This window comes from Rhinoraja longicauda, chromosome 20, assembly GCF_053455715.1.
Source record: "Rhinoraja longicauda isolate Sanriku21f chromosome 20, sRhiLon1.1, whole genome shotgun sequence".
NCBI lineage: Eukaryota > Metazoa > Chordata > Chondrichthyes > Rajiformes > Arhynchobatidae > Rhinoraja > Rhinoraja longicauda.
In genome coordinates this window covers 33,329,384-33,347,991 of record NC_135972.1, presented here as the reverse complement: position 1 = coordinate 33,347,991, position 18,608 = coordinate 33,329,384, and the positions used below count along the sequence as shown (strand labels likewise).

At 43.7% G+C, this 18,608-nt stretch overlaps 1 protein-coding gene across 1 annotated transcript in view; it reads left to right on the top strand.

Moving 5' to 3' along the window:
- ptprq (protein tyrosine phosphatase receptor type Q) overlaps nucleotides 1–18,608 on the top strand; it is a 151,571-nt gene that overhangs the window by 98,340 nt on the left and 34,623 nt on the right. The window contains exons 39-43 of the mRNA XM_078416669.1: nucleotides 1,507–1,693; nucleotides 3,806–4,047; nucleotides 4,885–4,954; nucleotides 10,911–11,069; nucleotides 12,693–12,912. Coding sequence (XP_078272795.1) covers nucleotides 1,507–1,693; nucleotides 3,806–4,047; nucleotides 4,885–4,954; nucleotides 10,911–11,069; nucleotides 12,693–12,912 — 878 coding nt within the window. The remainder of the gene's footprint in view (nucleotides 1–1,506; nucleotides 1,694–3,805; nucleotides 4,048–4,884; nucleotides 4,955–10,910; nucleotides 11,070–12,692; nucleotides 12,913–18,608) is intronic.

Below are 18,608 nucleotides of genomic sequence, written 5' to 3'. Positions count from 1 at the left end.
ATTAACTCTCATTCTCTTTTCACAGACGCTGCCTGACCTGTTGAGTCTTTCTACCTTTTCTGCTTTTATTACTGCATCAGGTTAAACTGGATCAGGCAATTGTCTGATTTTAATGGAGGAAAGAAATTCCAAGGTATCAACATAAGTGTTAGTATTCATGATTTTATAAATTTTTGTTGCAGCAATTTTTAAAATAATTTAATGCTTTTAACTTGTTTAACTTTTTTTTAACAGTTGGATTATTCTTACTAGTTTTGGAATGTTTATGGGTGCATTTGATTGTGGCTTGGCTACAGGCTATGGCCCGGTCCTGTCAAAGTTTTCCACCATTTTTAAAGGTGATGCTTAATTTGTGGATAAATGTGAGGTTGTCCACTTTGGTGGCAAGAACATGAAGGCAGATTATTATCTGAATGGTGTCAGATAAGGAAAAGGGGAGGTGCAACGAGACCTGGGCATCCTTGTACATCAGTCACTGAAATAAGCATGCAGGCACAGCAGGTAGTGAAGAAAGCAAATGGCATGTTGGCCTTCATAGCGGCAGGATTTGAGTATAGGAGCAAGGAGGTCCTACTGAAGTTGTACAGGGCCCTGGTGAGACCACACCTGGAGTATTATGTGCAGTTTCGGTCTCCTAATTTGAGGAAGGACATTCTTGCTATTGAGGGAGTGCAGCGTAGGTTTACCGGATTAATTCCCAGGATGGTGGGACTGACATATGATGAAAGAATAGGTCGACTGGGCTTGTATTCACTGGAATTTAGAAGGATGACGTGATCTTATAGAAACATAACATTTTTAAGGGATTGGGCAGGCTAGGTGCAGGAAAAATGTTCCCGATGTTGGGGAGTCCAGAACCAGGGGTCACAGTTAAGAATAAGTGGTAGGCCATTTAGGACTGAGATGAGGAAAAGCTTCTTCACCCACAGAGTTGTGAATTTGTGGAATTCTCTGCCACAGAAAGCAGTGGAGGCCAATTCACTGGATGTTTTCAAGAGAGAGTTAGATTTATCTCTTAGGGTTAACGGAATCAAGGGATATGGGGAAAAAGCAGGAACGGGGTACTGATTTTGGATGATCAGCCATGATCATATTTAATGGCAGTGCTAGCTCGAAGGGCCGAATGGCCTACTCCTGCACCTATTTTCTATGTTTCTATGTTAATTCTCTAACACTCCCTTCCCTCAACCTTCTCCACTGACCAAGTGACAGGAGAGCCACCGTGCCAGCCCTTGGCATCCTGGCTGGAGCTGGCACCAGTCTAAAATTTCTCAATGGGGGGCATCACACAAGGTAAGGCCAAACTTCTCTCCTCATAGATCAGCAGCAGCGCAAGTGGCTCAACCACTTACGGAAAATGTTTGTAAGTCCACCGTTACATTAAAAGCACAGAAACAAAATGTCACATGTATACACACGTTTAATCTTGAATGTACACGTCTTAAGATCTATACAGCATCTGTAAGTTGGTACATATTTCACCAATATTTTTTTTATTCCTTACAGACAGATAGTGGGGATACCAATATGACCATTGTTAGAACAGGGAAACAGAACAAAACCTTTGAGATATCTGGTTTAGAGGCATTCACAAGATACACGATAATCATCATAGCATTCACGGGAAGAGAAGAAGAAGCCCGAATCCATGGCAAAGCCAGTGAACCAATCATCGTGAGGACCTTTGAAACTCGTACGTTTTCATACATAAAACACAAGTAATCCTTTAAAGTATTTTCAGGTTTTATGAGTGAGGATTTTTATAGTATGTAAGTTTTGGTTTTGTGGCCATGGCTATTGTTATGTATCCAAAACAGTGAAGGGGGCATAGCTGAGTTAAAATCTCGAATGATTCTGAAGAAAATGTACTTTAGTCAGAAACATGTGGGCTTTGGAGTAATCACTTTTATCTGTTGCTCTAAAATGGCTCATTATCTTTTCCGTCACATAAATAATATTTTGGTCATTTAATTTTCTTTCAAGTGGCGTAGGTCTTTAGAAGGATGAGGGGGGATCTTATTGAAACATATAAGATAATTAGGGGATTGGACACATTAGAGGCAGGAAACATGTTCCCAATGTTGGGGGAGTCCAGAACAAGGGGCCACAGTTTAAGAATAAGGGGTAGGCCATTTAGAACGGAGATGAGGAAGAACTTTTTCAGTCAGAGAGTGGTGAAGGTGTGGAATTCTCTGCCTCAGAAGGCAGTGGAGGTCAGTTCGTTTGATGCTTTCAAGAGAGCTGGATAGAGCTCTTAAGGATAGCGGAGTGAGGGGGTATGGGGAGAAGGCAGGAACGGGGTACTGATTGAGAGTGATCAGCCATGATCGCATTGAATGGCGGTGCTGGCTCGAAGGGCTGAATGGCCTACTCCTGCACCTATTGTCTATTGTCTATTGTCTATTGTAGGTGTCTTTTTTAGTTTATCGTTGATGTTTGCAATTTTGATTTTTCCTCCTTCTCATCAATGTTTTCACTATTTTTTCAATATTACTCTTCCTTGTTTTTTTAGTCCTGTTGAAATGCTAATTCTCCCCACAGATTCTAAGTTATTTTAGCATTTTGGGTTCTTGCTACAGATGTGCAGTTTATTTTTATTTACACGGTTGAAAGTAATGTACATCTCAAAGCGTGAAATAAAATATTACAGATGCTGGAAGTCTGAAATAAAAACAGGATGCTGAAAAGTCTTCAGCAGGTCAGGTAGCATCTGCAGAGAGAGAAACTGCATTGTTGTGGCGCAATGAGCATTTATCAAAACTGGGAAAAGTTAATAATAAAACAAAAAGAAAAAGTGAGGTAGAATGGAGGGAACAATGAAGAATGTCTGCAATAGGTAGAGGCCTAGAGGCAATGGATGGCAAAGTGGTAGTGGACCTGTTCAATAGAGAGTGGTAAAGAGCAGTGAATAACACCTCTGCTGCCAATACCTTTTGCTGTTCATTCGTTTTAACCATTCTCTGTTTTTATTTCAGACTTATGGCGTGGGATTCACTTTTGTTCAGGTGCCTGTCCTTTGTAGGCCAATAATAAATCAAAATGGGACAGATGCTGCTTTGAAGTATATTGTGATTTTTGGGTGGTATTAAATCCTGGTTGGACAACAGAAGTCTAACCAGAAGCAGGCAGCAACCTTGTGCACTTGTGCAAAGAAGGCTCAAATGGCTTCAGTCAGACCCAAGTCCTAATTTTGCCTTTGCAACATGTTTGGCCAGTTTAAATCAGAATCTGGCTATTTCCAATGATGCTTGAAGGGATTCACAGCTTCTTGTAACACTTTGCTGAAACTCGTGTTTGGGATTTCCATTATCATGAAGTTAAAGGCATTTGTACATATTGTCCACTTGCTATTTGCATCTTTGTGGCATTATTCCTTGTTGTTCCCAACAAAAGGAACATCTATCTTTTAAACTGCTGGCTTTGTCTTCTACTTTCTTTCTAGTTTTATCACATGCGATGGGAGTGTAGATTGGAGTGCCCGTATCACAGCACCATGGACATAGTTTTGAATGTATCTTCACTGTGGTACTGCAGCTTCAGTGACTTTACTTTACAGGATAAATTCACAGTGCTCCCATCAAAGAGAATTACACGCCATAAATGCACACATGGAAGTTTAGGTGCTATCTGTGCATGGTTTTCCAACCATTTTAAATATTTGCCATTACTCCATGCACTGGGTATATCCACACTTCCATTCCGTGGGCCCTACCAGAAGCATAAGATCAGGAATTTACGTCTTCTGCCCAAATCGTTTCCAATCTTGAGCTGCCAAAGTAACTCGCCAATACCCTTTTTTTTCCAGTGCCTAAAGATGCCCCACAGAATTTTACCCTTCAAAAGATACCAGATGAAGTGACAAAAGTCTTTGCATCTTTTCTGCCACCATCTATGCCGAATGGTAATATTCAGGGCTACCAGGCTGTCATTCACAAAGAAGGAGAAACGTCTGAACTCAGAGTAAACAATCTGAAGGTTGTGGACAAAAACCATTCGCTCATTGCTGTCATAGATGGTTTAAAAGGTGGAAACACATACACCATATGGGTAAGAATCATTTCAATATGAATAAAATGTTGAAGACACCCAGAATATTATGAAAAGCATATATGTTTGTTCTTACAATTAATTTTTTGGAGGAGTAATTAGCAAGCCATATTCTAATTGGAAAATTGTCTCGATTGTTGTGATTTGGGGGGATGTGAGGATGCTGATTCACAAATCACCAAAACATACTGATAGTTAATAAGGCCAAGCAAACAAAGGATTGAGCTCCATTTCCAAAGGGACAGAAAAGAACAGGAGAACATTTATCTTGAGCTTAAATACAACTTTATTTAGACGGCTCTTGGAGAATTGTGAACATGTTTTCCGACAGCGAATGGTCATCTATTGAATAACACGATAATAATTTTCCTCTGTATTTCAAGCTACACTCAAAATGAACTGATAGTAGAATAAAATATGTTTTTAAATACTGGCAGCATAAATGATTGATCATTTTACTTGTTCTCATAACAGGAGAGCTGTTTCCTGTGTTTGTATTTCCAAAAGAAGGTTCTTTTTAATGTCCTTTTTGTGAAGAGAAAATATATGTGACAACAATTTTGAAATGCTTCAGAAACATGATACTTTTAAAGTTTTTGATTCATTTTTGAAAGTGGAGCATATGATGACTTGGACAGTGTATTTCACAATATCAGGTTGCTTTAGTGGCATTGCTAAGCTCCCCTACATTATTGTGCAGTAATCCTTAGAAGAGGACTATGACATTGAATGAGATCATATTCTAGAAGTAGAATGTGTTTGATATTAGTTAAGGTTTATCTGCCTTAAGTGAACTTCCTTTTCCTTTTATTTTAATATCCATCCTTATTTTCCAAGGTCCGTGCTGTTAATGGAGCTGGAATTGGGCCCCAGACATCAGAACAGATCGTAACCATGGATGTAAAAGGTAGCCTTTATGATATTTTTGACTTAGAATCATTGAGTCATAGAGTGATACAGTGTGGAAACAGGCCCTTTGACTGAACTTGTCCACACCGGCCAACATGTCCCAGCTACACTAGTCCCACCTGCCTACATTTCATCCATATCCCTCCAAACCTGTCCTATCCATGTACCTGTCTAACTGTTTCTTAAACGTTGGGATAGTCCCAGCCTCAACTACCTCCTCTGGCAGCTTGTTCCATACACCCACCACCCTCTGTGTGAAAACGTTACCCCTCAGATTCCTTTTAATTTACTTCTCAAGTAACTCAAGAATAGCAATAATGCCAATGACCGAGAAAGCAGAAGTGACAATGATAAGAAGCTACATGCTGAAAGCAACACAAAACGCTGGAGTAGCTCAGCCGATCAGGCAGCATCTCTGGAGAGAAGGAATGGGTGACGTTTCGGGTCGGGACCCTTCTTCAGACTGATGTCAGAGGGGGCGGAACAAAGAAAGGATACAGGTGGAGACAGGAAAACAGTGGTAGAACGGGGAAGGGGAGGGGAAGGGGGGGACAGAGGAGCAACTGGGAAGGGGGAGGGGAACGGAGGGACAGAGGAGCTGAAAGTAACATATCGAGACATTCCAGGTAAACAATCTGGATCATTAAAGGCATTTAGTGAACACTGTGGGTGTTCTTAGATCTCCAAAAAGGTGCTGTCTGTACATATGTCTGCCATATTTGTGGCATTCACATGATAATAACCTTCAAAGATAATGTTGATTGAAGTAAGAACAAGAAACAGATCATAATGACAATTGTGTGCAACATGAATTTGACACCTGTGTGGTAATTTGGAAACTAAAACTTCAGTTGACATCATTCCTTAACCTTACACAATCGAATGCATTTTAAAGGAATTGTAATATACTTCCAAGTCAGGATGTGTGTCTTAGAGGGGGACATGCAGGCGTTTGTGGAGTGAATCAAGTTGACTGACGTTCTTTGACATTGGGAGTCTCAGGAGCAAGCAATTGGTTCATCTACTCAGCACATCTGACTGGGTGTGCCTCCAAAAGCTTTCGTCTTTTGTTTATCGCTCATATGGTACCACCCAGAGATTTCACTCAGAGAGTTGTGAATCTGTGGAATTCTCTGCCACAGAAGGCAGTGGAAGCCAATTCACTGGACGTTTTCAAGAGAGAGTTTAGAGGGCTAACGGAATCAAGGGGTATGGGGAGAAAGCAGGAACGGGGTACTGATTTTGGATGATCAGCCATGATCATATTGAATGGCGGTGCTGGCTCGAATGGCCTACTCCTGCACCTATCTACTATGTTTCTATGTTTCTATGTAAGCTTTGCCATTGTTGAAGATAAGAATGTTATTTTGTTGCATGCTAATTTTGGTCCTTAATGTAATCATAAAGAGGTTGCTGCTTCATTATTGTAGCACCTTCATCTGGATAGAGGTGAGGGACGAGGTGGAGGGCTAGGTCTTGCATCTCCTGTGGATTCAGTGGACCTGGGGATACTATGGTTTGGGTTGGAAGGAATGAGTGAACCAGGGAGTTGCAGAAGGAGTGGTCTCTGTGGAAAGCAAAAAGAGGTGGGGATGGGAAGATGTGACTGGTGGTGGGATCATGTTGAAGAAATGTTGGAGAATAACGTATTAGATGCAGAGACTTGTAGGGTGAATGGTAAGCACCAGGGCAGCTATGCTTGTTTTCTATGAGGAGATGAGGAGCGAGAGCAGAACTACTAGATGCAGAGGAGATATAGGTGAGGGATCCATCTGCAACACCTGGGGGGATAATAATGAAAGGCATAGATACAGTGGATGTGGAAAGAATGTTTCCACTGGTGGGAGAGTCTAGGACCAGAGGTCACAGCCTCAGAATTAAAGGGCGCTCTTTTAGGTGAGGAGGAACTTCTTTAGTCAGAGGGTAGTTAATCTGTGGAACTCATTGCCACAGAGGTCTGTGGAGGCCAAGTCAGTGAATATTGTTAAGGCAGAGATAGACAAATTCTTGATTAGAATGGGGGTCAAGGGGTAAAGAACGGGTGTCAAGGGGTATGGGGGGAAGGCAAGAAAATGGGATTAGGAAGCAGAGATCAGCCATGATCGAATGGCGGAGTAGACTCGGAGTAGACCCGAATGGCCTAATTCTACTCCTAGAACTTGTGAACTTGTGAATCCACATTTACTGTTCGTGAGAAATGATTCTGTGTGTACCACAATCTCAGGCTGTTGCCTGATGAGCCTGTAGGACCATTGTTCCAATTTAGAGATTGTTCCCCAAATATTTGTGCAAGTGACTTTGGAAGGTCAACTTAGCATGCCTGAATGCAGCCCCAGGGTTGAAGGCATGTGGTCCATCTTGACCTATTCCTTCTGTGCTTCAACATCGTTCTTCGGCTGCAACTGAGTGATTTAGATAACAATTTCAGAGGTGCACTGAAGAGTCAACCACATTGGTCGGTCCGAGTTCACATGTAGGCCAGTCTTGGTAAGGATGGCAGATTTTCTTCCCCTGAAGTACATCGGTCAACCAGATGACGAAGCAATAGTTTTGTGGTCTTTACCAATGTCTTTTTACTTTTACAATCAATTTACTTTATACAGTGCAGTGCATTGGGTTGTAAGTCAATTAATGCAAATATTGTATCACCTCTATACTCATTCTCCCTGATGTATGACATTTCTGAACTTTGAAAAACATATCTTTACTGAAATTTGCCACCTGCTACTGCCACAAAAACAGTTTCAAAGGAGGACAACGACTGCAATGTCTGTTGCTGTCAGATTGTCTGGCTATGAATTTTCATTTGTGCATCTTCCTCTGGGAATGGATTTACGTTGAAGAGCAGACGAATGGCTGTTGCTTTGCGCTGTAATGAAAGCTGCATAATTAGACATCAGAAGCTTCATCTGGGTTATGTCCATGAACGTAACCTCTTCCTTCATTCAATTTCACATTTACAACCATTGGCTGAGATACTGGCCGGCAGTTCTACTGAAGGAATATGTAATGTTGGAGTATGCTGCAGGGGTGTGATTTGCCCTCAGGTAGACACTGGATATGAACCTAAATAGAAGCAAAGGTCTTTCGGTGCCAGCTTTCCAGAAGATAGGATTGTACAGGTAACCTGCTGTAGAAGACTCAGACGAGGAAGAAGACTGATAAAAATATACACAAAAATACTTGTTTCTAAACAAAAATACTTACTGCTTTTAGACACCTGAGAAAAAATCACGTCACAAAGGTTCTCACAGGCCACACATGGCATCCTCTCTAGCATAGTAGTGATGATCAATGTGGCTTGCACACTAATGGGTCCAAACCAGATTCAACTTTCAACAGTTAACCATGCTACTTATGTTTCCGCATGAGTGACAATGGAAATCTATTCACACAATGCCAACTTGGAAGGACCCAGACAAATAAATGTTTATCGCCACAGTCAATTTTAACAGCTACGTTATAGAAGGTGTAGGTGCACAGGTGCCACAAACATTGGTGTCCATTGAAGTTCAGATCCAATTGCCTCTCAAACACTCTGAGTCTGATATGGTCTCCTGCTAGGACTCCTATGTAATCTTCACCACCTCCTTCTCCCACCTACCATCCTGCCCTCTGTTTATTTTCTCAATTGTGCCGTTTGCCAGGGAAGAATGTATAATTATAATTCATGATATTCTTAGAAGGCCTAACCAAGCGGCTGGCCTTGGGAATTGTCCTGAGAAAAGTGAAGAAGTAGTCGTAGAGTCATGGAATTGTGCAGTATCAGGCCCTTCAGCCTACCACATCCTCCCTATAGTCCGCCACCCAGAATTGCATACAAGACCCGGTGAAGTCTCAACAATGATTTGTAAAATCACAGCCTAAGCTCCCAACTTTTATATTCTCTGCCCCACCCTATAAGAACAAGCATGTCAAATGCTTCCTCTACCACCCTATTCACCTATATTGCCATTAGCATCAGTGAACTTGAACCCCCCCCCCCATGGCCCCCATGTTCATCAATATTCCCTAACAACAATTAACTTACTTTATATGTCCTACCCATATTAGACTTACCAAAATGTATCCCCCCCATTCTTGTCAGCATTAAATTCCATCTGCCAACACTCTGCCCAACCTCTCATCTGATCGACATCCAGCTGCAGCTTTAAACAATTTTCCTCTCTTTCCACAACACCACAAATTTTTGTCTCAACTGCAAACATACCAGTCATTCTGCCAACATTTACATCCAAATTATTAATATATTACAAGCCATAAAGGTTTCAGCACTAATCCCAGTGGTACGTCACTAGTTCCAGACTTCCAATAAGTATTGTCTATTGTCTATTGTCTATAAAGGGGAGGCCATTTAAAACTGAGGTGAGAAGGAACTTTTTCACCCAGAGAGTTGTGAATTTGTGGAATTCTCTGCCACAGAGGGCAGTGGAGGCCAAATCAGTGGATGAATTTAAGAGAGAGTTAGATAGAGCTCTGGGGTCTAGTGGAATCAAGGGATATGGGGAGAACGACACAGGTTACTGATTGTGGATGATCAGCCATGATCACAATGAATGGCGGTGCTGGCTTGAAGGGCCGAATGGCCTCCTCCTGCACCTATTTTCTATGTTTCTATGTTTCCAATCAGAAAAACATATTTTCACTATCACTCTCTGCTTCCCATCGATGGTCAATTTTTGACCCGATTAGCCAGTTTGCCCTGGATCCCACGTGTCAACCTTCTGAACCAGCTTATCATGTGGGGCCTTATCAAAATACCTTGCTAATGATGTCTGCCACCCTGCCTTCATCATTCTTAGTTCCTCAAAAAACTCAACTGAATTGGTGGAATGGGATTTCCTCTACACCAAACTATGTTTGCTATCAGTCTCAGCCTTTTTAAATGTACATAAATCTTTTCCCTTCAAATTTTTTCCAAGGATTTTCCTGCATTGGTATGCGAGGCTCCCCTTATATAAAGGAACAACAGTAGCTGTCCCCATCATCTCATACTTCATCTGTGGATAATAAAGTTGCAAAAATCTCCAACAAGGCCACAAATATCTCCTCCCTTATTTCCGACAGAATCTTAGGATAGATCTTTTTTGTCCTGGGGATTTTTCTTGACCTCCTTACAACTGACCTGCTTTTGACTATCAACATGTCCATCCCTGTCCTCGCTATCTGCTGCATCTTTCTTCTTGGTGAACGCAGGTGGAAGCATTCATTTAGAACCTCACTCTGGGGAAAACATCTGGGAATGTGGTTTAAGTAAATGGAGGGTTTGAAACATAGAAACGTAGAAAATAGGTGCAGGCGGAGGCCATTCGACCCTTTGAGCCAGCACCGCCATTCATTGTGATCATGGCTGATCGTCCCCAATCAATAACCCGTGCCTGCCTTCTCCCCATATCCCTTGATTCCACTAGCCCCTAGAGCTCTATCTAACTCTCTCTTAATTCCATCCAGTGATTTGGCCTCCACTGCCCTCTGTGGCAGAGAATTCTACAAATTCACAACTCTGGGTGAAAAAGCTTTTTCTCACCTCAGTTTTAAATGGCCTCCCCTTTATTCTAAGGCCCCTGGTTCTGGACTCGCCCAACATTGGGAACATTTTTCCTGTATCTAGCTTGTCCAGTCCTTTTATAATTTTATATGTTTCTATAAGATCCCCTCTCATCCTTCTAAACTCCAGTGAATACAAGCCCAGTCTTTTCAATCTTTCCTCATATGTCAGTCCAGCCATCCCAGGGATGGTGCTAAGATGTTGTTCTAATGGTTCCAGGAAGTAAAAAGTCTCATGCAGCAGTTACATAAAATGTCTGTACGATACAGATGTGTCAAATAATATATTTCATGCATTTATTAGGCTGCATTACTGAACCTAATGTTGATGTTAATAGACTAGGATCTTAGTACAGAAGTATAATGTAAATGGCTTACAATTAATTATTGCTACTTTTCCTCCACAGCCCCACCTAAACCAAAGCTTAAACCAATTCCTGCTTTGGATAAAAATGGAATATTACAAGCCACGTCCACGACTATTACAATCAGAATGCCTGTGTGTTACTTCACAGACGAACATGGATCCATCAAGAAAATCCAAATAATTGTGACTGAAATAAGAGGTAATTATTACTCTTTCTCATTAAATTAAGGGTATTGTAAAAATGGATTACATGGCCATGGTGTGGTCTGATCAAATCCATCAAATTGTCTCGCTAGTAATATCATGATAACCAGTGAAAATAGTTGATTGCCTGATCCAACACTCCCATTGAAGAATTATAGTAAAATGGAGGATTGTATTGAGTGCTCAAAACATTCAATTTTCCTGCATTCCATCAAATTAATAAGCTACAGGAAGGACAAGCAATGCGAGGAGAACTTGCATTTTGATCATATTTAGAATTAGCAGCTTAAGTAATTTGTTGAGAAAGCCCGTGTCTGCAGAATGTTAGCAAACCTGCACAATTGATGCAGCACTTATCTTCTCAGAAGCATGCAATTTATAGCAGGTAATCATTTATTTGTTTCTTCATTTTTACAGAAATATGATAGTCTATGTTCCTATACTGTAACATTTTGACATAATTCCATGTATTTTTGACATATAATTGAAATGTGAGGCTAAATGAGATGAAATTATGTTAAAATCCTGTTGCATGGGGTTCTTGAATAGGGGCATGGTCTCTCCCTGTAAAAGACCAGAGAAAAATTTAGACCCAATCACAAGTCGGACTGGTCTCAAGAATTTGTTTTCCACACCCCAAGCCTCTTCTCACTTTTCCCATGTGTAATCCGGCATTGGCCAAATGCAACCAGGCCCTCAGCTGCAACGAACTGTCAAGGGTTATCTGTCATTGATGTAATGGTAGTTTCTATACCATCTCGAAATCCCACTCCGATAGCCATTACTTCTCGGGGATAAAATGTAGTTCTAGCTTACGCACACGTCGCACCCTGATGTGACAAAACGAATCTTCCAAACTTATTTTCTTCATTAATTGGTTTTATTAAAGTAGCACAAATCATAGAGTAATTCATCAGTTTCCGTACTTTATCAACTGTTTCTTCTTCAAACAATATCTAGAAATCTTGCAGTTATTACCGTGTGGTTCTTACAAATATAGATGATACAAGCGTATGGTACGAGCGCGTGGTAAAGAACTGTATGCTCACCATCCTCCGAGTCTAAACTGACCCACAACCTCTGTCGACACACTAGCCATCTCCCATCTAGACACTCCCCATTCCGCATTAAGTCACACCCACAAGCAGGCAAAAAGGACATAAACTAGAAACATTAAAACATAGCCACAACACAACGACAGTAATTGAATTAAGCATAAATGGCTCCTACAATTGATGTACATTACTCAGACAACACTGAAAGCCAATCTCCAAGTCATTGTTATGGCTTCACTGAGGACTACTGCTTTAAGAGGTGATGCCATCCACTAAATATCTGAAAGACAAAGGACCTCCATTAATCTGTCTCCACTACATTACCTGAGGAAAGAGGGGCAAATCAAGAGAAAAACAGCAGACATCTAGGCCACTGAGTCAACCACAATATGTGCAGCATTCATTTAAACTTGGGAGCTGGCAGAAGAATGTCAAGCTTCCAATACCAATTAAAGAGCTAAATGTCTACCAGAGTAACCAGTATAACCAGCAGTGGCATTTTTGATGTATAATTTTTTCATTGTGCTAGATTTGTATGCTAATGCTGATTAATTTCTTAACAGCTATGAATGATAAGAATATTTCCACTTGGTATGAGGCTTACGTAAGAAAGCCAAAGCCATACTTTGCAAATGAAGGCTTTACAAACCCGCCATGCAGCAGAACAAACACTTACAGAGAAAATGGTAATGTCGAAACATACACCATTGGAGCTGAAAATTCATGCCGAGCCAATGCAGAGCAAATTTGCAATGGCCCTCTGAAGAGCGATAAAGAATACTTGTAAGTAAAAATGTTGATTCATCTTGCAAAGCAACATTTAGCAGAATCAAAGCAGCATTCATTTAGAAACCTGTAGGATTTAGGAATTTCCTCATACTGGAAAAGATACACTAAGGCAATGCTATGCCCATACATCAGGGGAAAACCTATATCATTTTAGGGGGTATCAAGGGTTTGTATAGTGAGGGAGGATGTAGTATGGGGACAACCGTCATTCCATTTATTAGCAAGGTATCCCAGCTGCTGAATCCGAGACAGCCAGTTGCCATGCATAATAATACCACCTTCCACACTCTTGCACACTAAATAGAGATGGGTCTCGACCCAAAATGTCACCCATTCCTTCTCTTCAGAGATGCTGCCTGTCCCGCTAAGTTACCAGCATTTTGTGTCTATCTCAAGATGTTTTGAGAGTGGTCACCGGGTCTACATTAGAACTCCTTATTATGTAGTCCACGAAATATCTTTGATTTAAGAAAATCCCAAGGCTTTTTATAAGTACATTAAAAAACAAGAGGGTAAACCATAGAGAAGGTAGCACGGCTCAATGGTAAAGGAAGGAATTTGTGCTTGGAGTCAGAGGATGTAGGTAAAGTAATAAACAGGTACTTTGTATCTCTATTAACAAAGGAGAAGGACATGGAGTTCAGTGACATCAGAGTTGAGAATACTAATATGAAAGGCAGTTTGAGATCAAGAAGGAGGTTGTGTTGCAATAGACAATAGGTGCAGGAGTAAGCCATTCAGCCCTTCGAGCCAGCACCGCCATTCAATGCGATCATGGCTGATCACTCTCAATCAGTACCCCGTTCTTGCCTTCTCCCCATACCCCCTCACTCCGCTATCCTTAAGAGCTCTATCCAGCTCTCACTTGAAAGCATCCAACGAACTGGCCTCCACTGCCTTCTGAGGCAGAGAATTCCACACCTTCACCACTCTCTGACTGAAAAAGTTCTTCCTCATCTCCGTTCTAAATGGCCTACCCCTTATTCTTAAATTGTGGCCCCTTGTTCTGGACTTCCCCAACATTGGGAACATGTTTCCTGCCTCTAAGTGTCCAATCCCCTAATTATCTTATATGTTTCAATAAGATCCCCCCTCATCCTTCTAAATTCCAGCGTATACAAGCCTAATTGCTCCAACCTTTCAACATACGACAGTCCCGCCATTCCGGGAATTAACCTAGTGAACCTACGCTGCACGCCCTCAATAGCAAGAATATCCTTCCTCAAATTTGGAGACCAAAACTGCACACAGTACTCCAGGTGCGGTCTCACCAGGGCCCGGTACAACTGTAGAAGGACCTCTTTGCTCCTATACTCAACTCCTCTTGTTATGAAGGCCAACATTCCATTGGCTTTCTTCACTGCCTGCTGTACCTGCATGCTTCCTTTCAGTGACTGATGCACTAGGACACCCAGATCTCGTTGAACATCCCCTCTTCCTAACTTGACACCATTCAGATAATAATCTGCCTTTCTATTCTTACTTCCAAAGTGAATAACCTCACACTTATCTACATTAAACTGCATCTGCCATGTATCCGCCCACTCACACAACCTGTCCAAGTCACCCTGCAGCCTTATTGCATCTTCCTCACAATTCACACTACCCCCCAGCTTAGTATCATCTGCAAATTTGCTAATGGTACTTTTAATCCCTTCATCTAAGTCATTAATGTATATCGTAAATAGCTGGGGTCCCAGCACCGAACCTTGCGGTACCCCACTGGTCACTGCCTGCTATTCCGAAAGGGACCCATTTATCCCCACTCTTTGCTTTCTGTCTGTCAACCAATTTTCTATCCATGTCAGTACCCTACCCCCAATACCATGTGCTCTAATTTTGCCCACTAATCTCCTATGTGGGACCTTGTCGAAGGCTTTCTGAAAGTCGAGGTACACCACATCCACTGACTCTCCCCTGTCAATTTTCCTCAAAAAATTCCAGTAGATTTGTCAAGCATGATTTCCCCTTCGTAAATCTATGCTGACTCGGAATGATCCTGTTACTGCTATCCAAATGCTCAACAATTTCGTCTTTTATAATTGACTCCAGCATCTTCCCCACTACTGATGTCAGACTAACTGGTCTATAATTACCCGTTTTCTCTCTCCCTCCTTTCTCCCTCCTTGCGACCCTTGAGAAGCATTAAGGTGGATAAATTCCCAGAGTCCGATGGGATCTATGGGAGGTTTTAAAAGAGAAGCAAGTGAGGAGATTACAGAGGTCTTGATGAATATCTTTGCAACTTCTCTAACCACAGGTGATTTCCCGGTGGGCTGGGGAGTAGCAATGTTGTTTCTTTGTTTCAAAATGGAAGTAGAGAGAATTTAGGGAATAATAAGCTGGTGAGCCTTACATTAGTGGTAGGAAAGTTATTGGAGAGGATTCTTTGGGGATAGAACTTATTCCCATTTGGAAGGGAATAGGGCGAATTAGAGACAGCAAGGCTTTGTATGCAGCGGGTCATTTCTCATTAACTTGATTGCGTTTTTTGAGGTGATACAGGTGATCAATGAGGGTGGTATCACAAAATGCTGGAGTAACTCAGCAGGTCAAGCAGCATCTCTGGAGAGAAGGAATGTGTGACGTATGGGGTCGAGACCCTTCTTCAGACTGAGAATGAGGGTGGGATGGTGAATGTTGTCTACATGGATTTTAGTAAGGCATTTGATAAAGGCCCCCATGGTAGAAACATCCAGAAGATTAAGATTAGGGTGGCATGGATTCAGAACAGGCTCACTTTTAAAAGACAGTGGGTTGTGGTGGAGGGTGTTATTCTGGCTAGTCTAGGATCAGTGGAGTTCTGCAGGGATTTGTGCTGACACCTCTGTTGTTTGGGATGAAGTGAAAGTCACCTTCCATGACAGAGCAGATATGTGATTATTAAAAATAATTTGGTTCAAAGGAAAACTTTAGTCTAGGAATAGATTGTGAATTACCTGTTATCACTTGCTATCACATTATTATGACCCAATTACTGACATCCTTATCTCTAAACCTAAGAATTTTAAGATCAAATCCACTTTAGGATAAGTGCAGCCTTTAGAGATTTTAGAGGGGGGGGGGGTCCAAATTCAGGACAATGTGAGTCAGCAGCCATTAAAAAAAATGACTTTGTAGCGACCATAGAGAGTGGTCCCAGGTGTCGAACCCTCAGATTGGCCAGCAAGGTCACGTGTGGGTGCGACCGTAAGGATTGGTCCAGGGAGTGAGACCGCTGATTGGACAGCGTCGTCACGTGCAGTTTTGGTGCCCAAAAGAGTCAGTTGAGAGACTTCTTCGAAGTGAACAGTTAGTATTAATGGTTGTCTGTAATCTCGTTAAGTAAACTTTGTGATCGAATATTGCTGTCGCAATAAACTTCTTCAACAAAGAACGAGCCTCCAGACTCGCCATATTGGTGACCCCGACGTGATCCAACCGATCACCTACCATGAGTGAACAAGACGCCTCGTCTTTGGCTCCTACGCCCGGCACACCGGAGCTAAGCGCGGTCAGCGTTCATCTTCCGTCGTTTTGGGCACATCAACCACAATCTTGGTTTGTCCATACCGAAGCCCAGTTTCACTTAAGAAACATCTCAGCGGACGCGACAAAGTACTACTACCTCGTCAGTGCTCTACCGCCGGAGACGACCGCGCGGGTGATGCGGTTCATCGTCAACCTTCCCGCAGAAGACAAGTACGAGGCATTGAAGGCACTGTTGTTACGAACCTTCGGATTCAGTAGGCATGACCGAGCTAAGAGGCTTATGCACCTACCGGATCTCGGAGATCGGCTGCCGTCCGTTCTCATGGCTGAGATGTTAACGCTAGCAGGTGAACACACGGAGTGCCTCATGTTCGAGCAGGCATTCCGAGAGAAGCTTCCCGAAGATGTCAAACTCATGCTCACGGATTGTTCTTTTAAGGACCCCGTGGCATATGCAGAAAAAGCTGATGCGCTCATGGCGTCCAAATCAAAAAGAAGCAGTTCGATCAACAAGGTCTCGGCATCAGCGGCCGCGCCACAGCGGCATCAAGATGGCGCCGCGTTTCCCGCCATTTCTCCAAAAGATCGCCAAAAGGATCCGCACAAGCGCGGCTGGTGCTATTACCATCTACGATGGGGTGGAGAATCCTGCAACTGCCGCTCACCTTGTACCTTCTCGGTAAATGCCTCAGCCGATCGTACATAGAGGCGGTTGCGATTGGCCAGAACCGACGCCTCTACATCCGAGATCGATTCACGGACACAGAATTTTTGGTTGACACGGGAGCCATTGTCAGTATAGTACCGCCGACCGACCTCGAGACCAGATCGGGTAAGACAGGTCCTACCCTCATCGCGGTTAACGGCAGCCCCATCCGCACGTATGGTACGCGGACAATGTCCCTGGCTTTCGGCATCCGCACGTACGAATGGCCATTCATTATCGCGGACGTCAGCCAGGCGATCCTAGGCGCAGATTTCCTCTGGGCCTTTTCATTAGTCCCCGATGTCCGCGGTAACGACCTTCGACCCTCCGCCAACAGCGATGAGCCCGCCGCTCCGCCGGCCGCCACCCCGCCCAGCCCAACTGTCCAGGCCATCGTCGCGGCCCCCGACCCGTATGCTGAGGTCCTGGCGGAGTTTCCAGAGCTGCTCATCCAACGGTTCGACGCCCCTTCGGCCAGGCACGGCGTGGTCCACCACATCCACACCGAGGGCCCCCCCCGTTTTCGTTCGGGCCAGGAGGTTACCGCCCGACAAGCTGGTGGTGGCGCGGGCAGAATTCAGGAAGATGGAAGAAATGGGCATTGTCCATCAGTCCGACAGCCCTTGGGCCTCGCCGTTGCATATGGTCTCCAAAGCATCTGGGGGGTGGAGACCATGCGGCGATTACCGGCGCCTCAATGCCGTCACCACGGCCGACCGCTACCCCATACCGCACCTCCAGGACTTCTCGTCTGGGCTGGAAGGTGCCGTGGTGTTCTCCAAGATCGATTTGGTGCGGGGCTACCACCAGATCCCTGTGCGTCCGGAGGACATACCAAAGACTGCCACGATCACTCCGTTCGGGTTGTTCGAATGGTTGCGCATGCCTTTTGGTTTAAAGAACGGGGCACAGGCCTTCCAGCGACTCATGGACCGTGTTGGTCGAGATTTGCCTTTTGTGTTCATTTATTTAGATGATATCCTGGTCGCCAGCCCCTCGGAGCAGGAACACCTGGCCCACTTGCGGACTGTATTCCAGCGGCTCCAAGACCACGGGCTCATCATCCAACCCTCCGTGTCAATTTGGCCTCCTTTCTCTCGATTTCTTAGGGCACAGAATCACCCCTGCCGGCGCCACCCCTTTGCCCGAGAAGGTGGAGGCTATCCGTGCATTCCCGCGGCCCACCACAGTGAAGGGTCTGCAAGAGTTCGTGGGCATGGTGAACTTCTACCCTGGGTTCGTCCCGGCAGCAGCACGGGTCATGCGCCCGCTCTTCCAGTGCCTCGCGGGTAAACCTGTAGAGTTAGTATGGTCCTCATCCGCGGAGTCGGCCTTTGCAGCAGCTAAGGCCGCTTTGGCAGACGCCACCATGTTGGTCCACCCGAGCCCCTCCGCCCCCACGGCCCTGACGGTTGATGCGTCAGACGTGGCGGTGGGAGGGGTTTTGGAACAGCAGGTCGGTGGCCTTTGGCAACCCTTGGCGTTTTTCAGCCGGCAACTGAGTTCGGCTGAG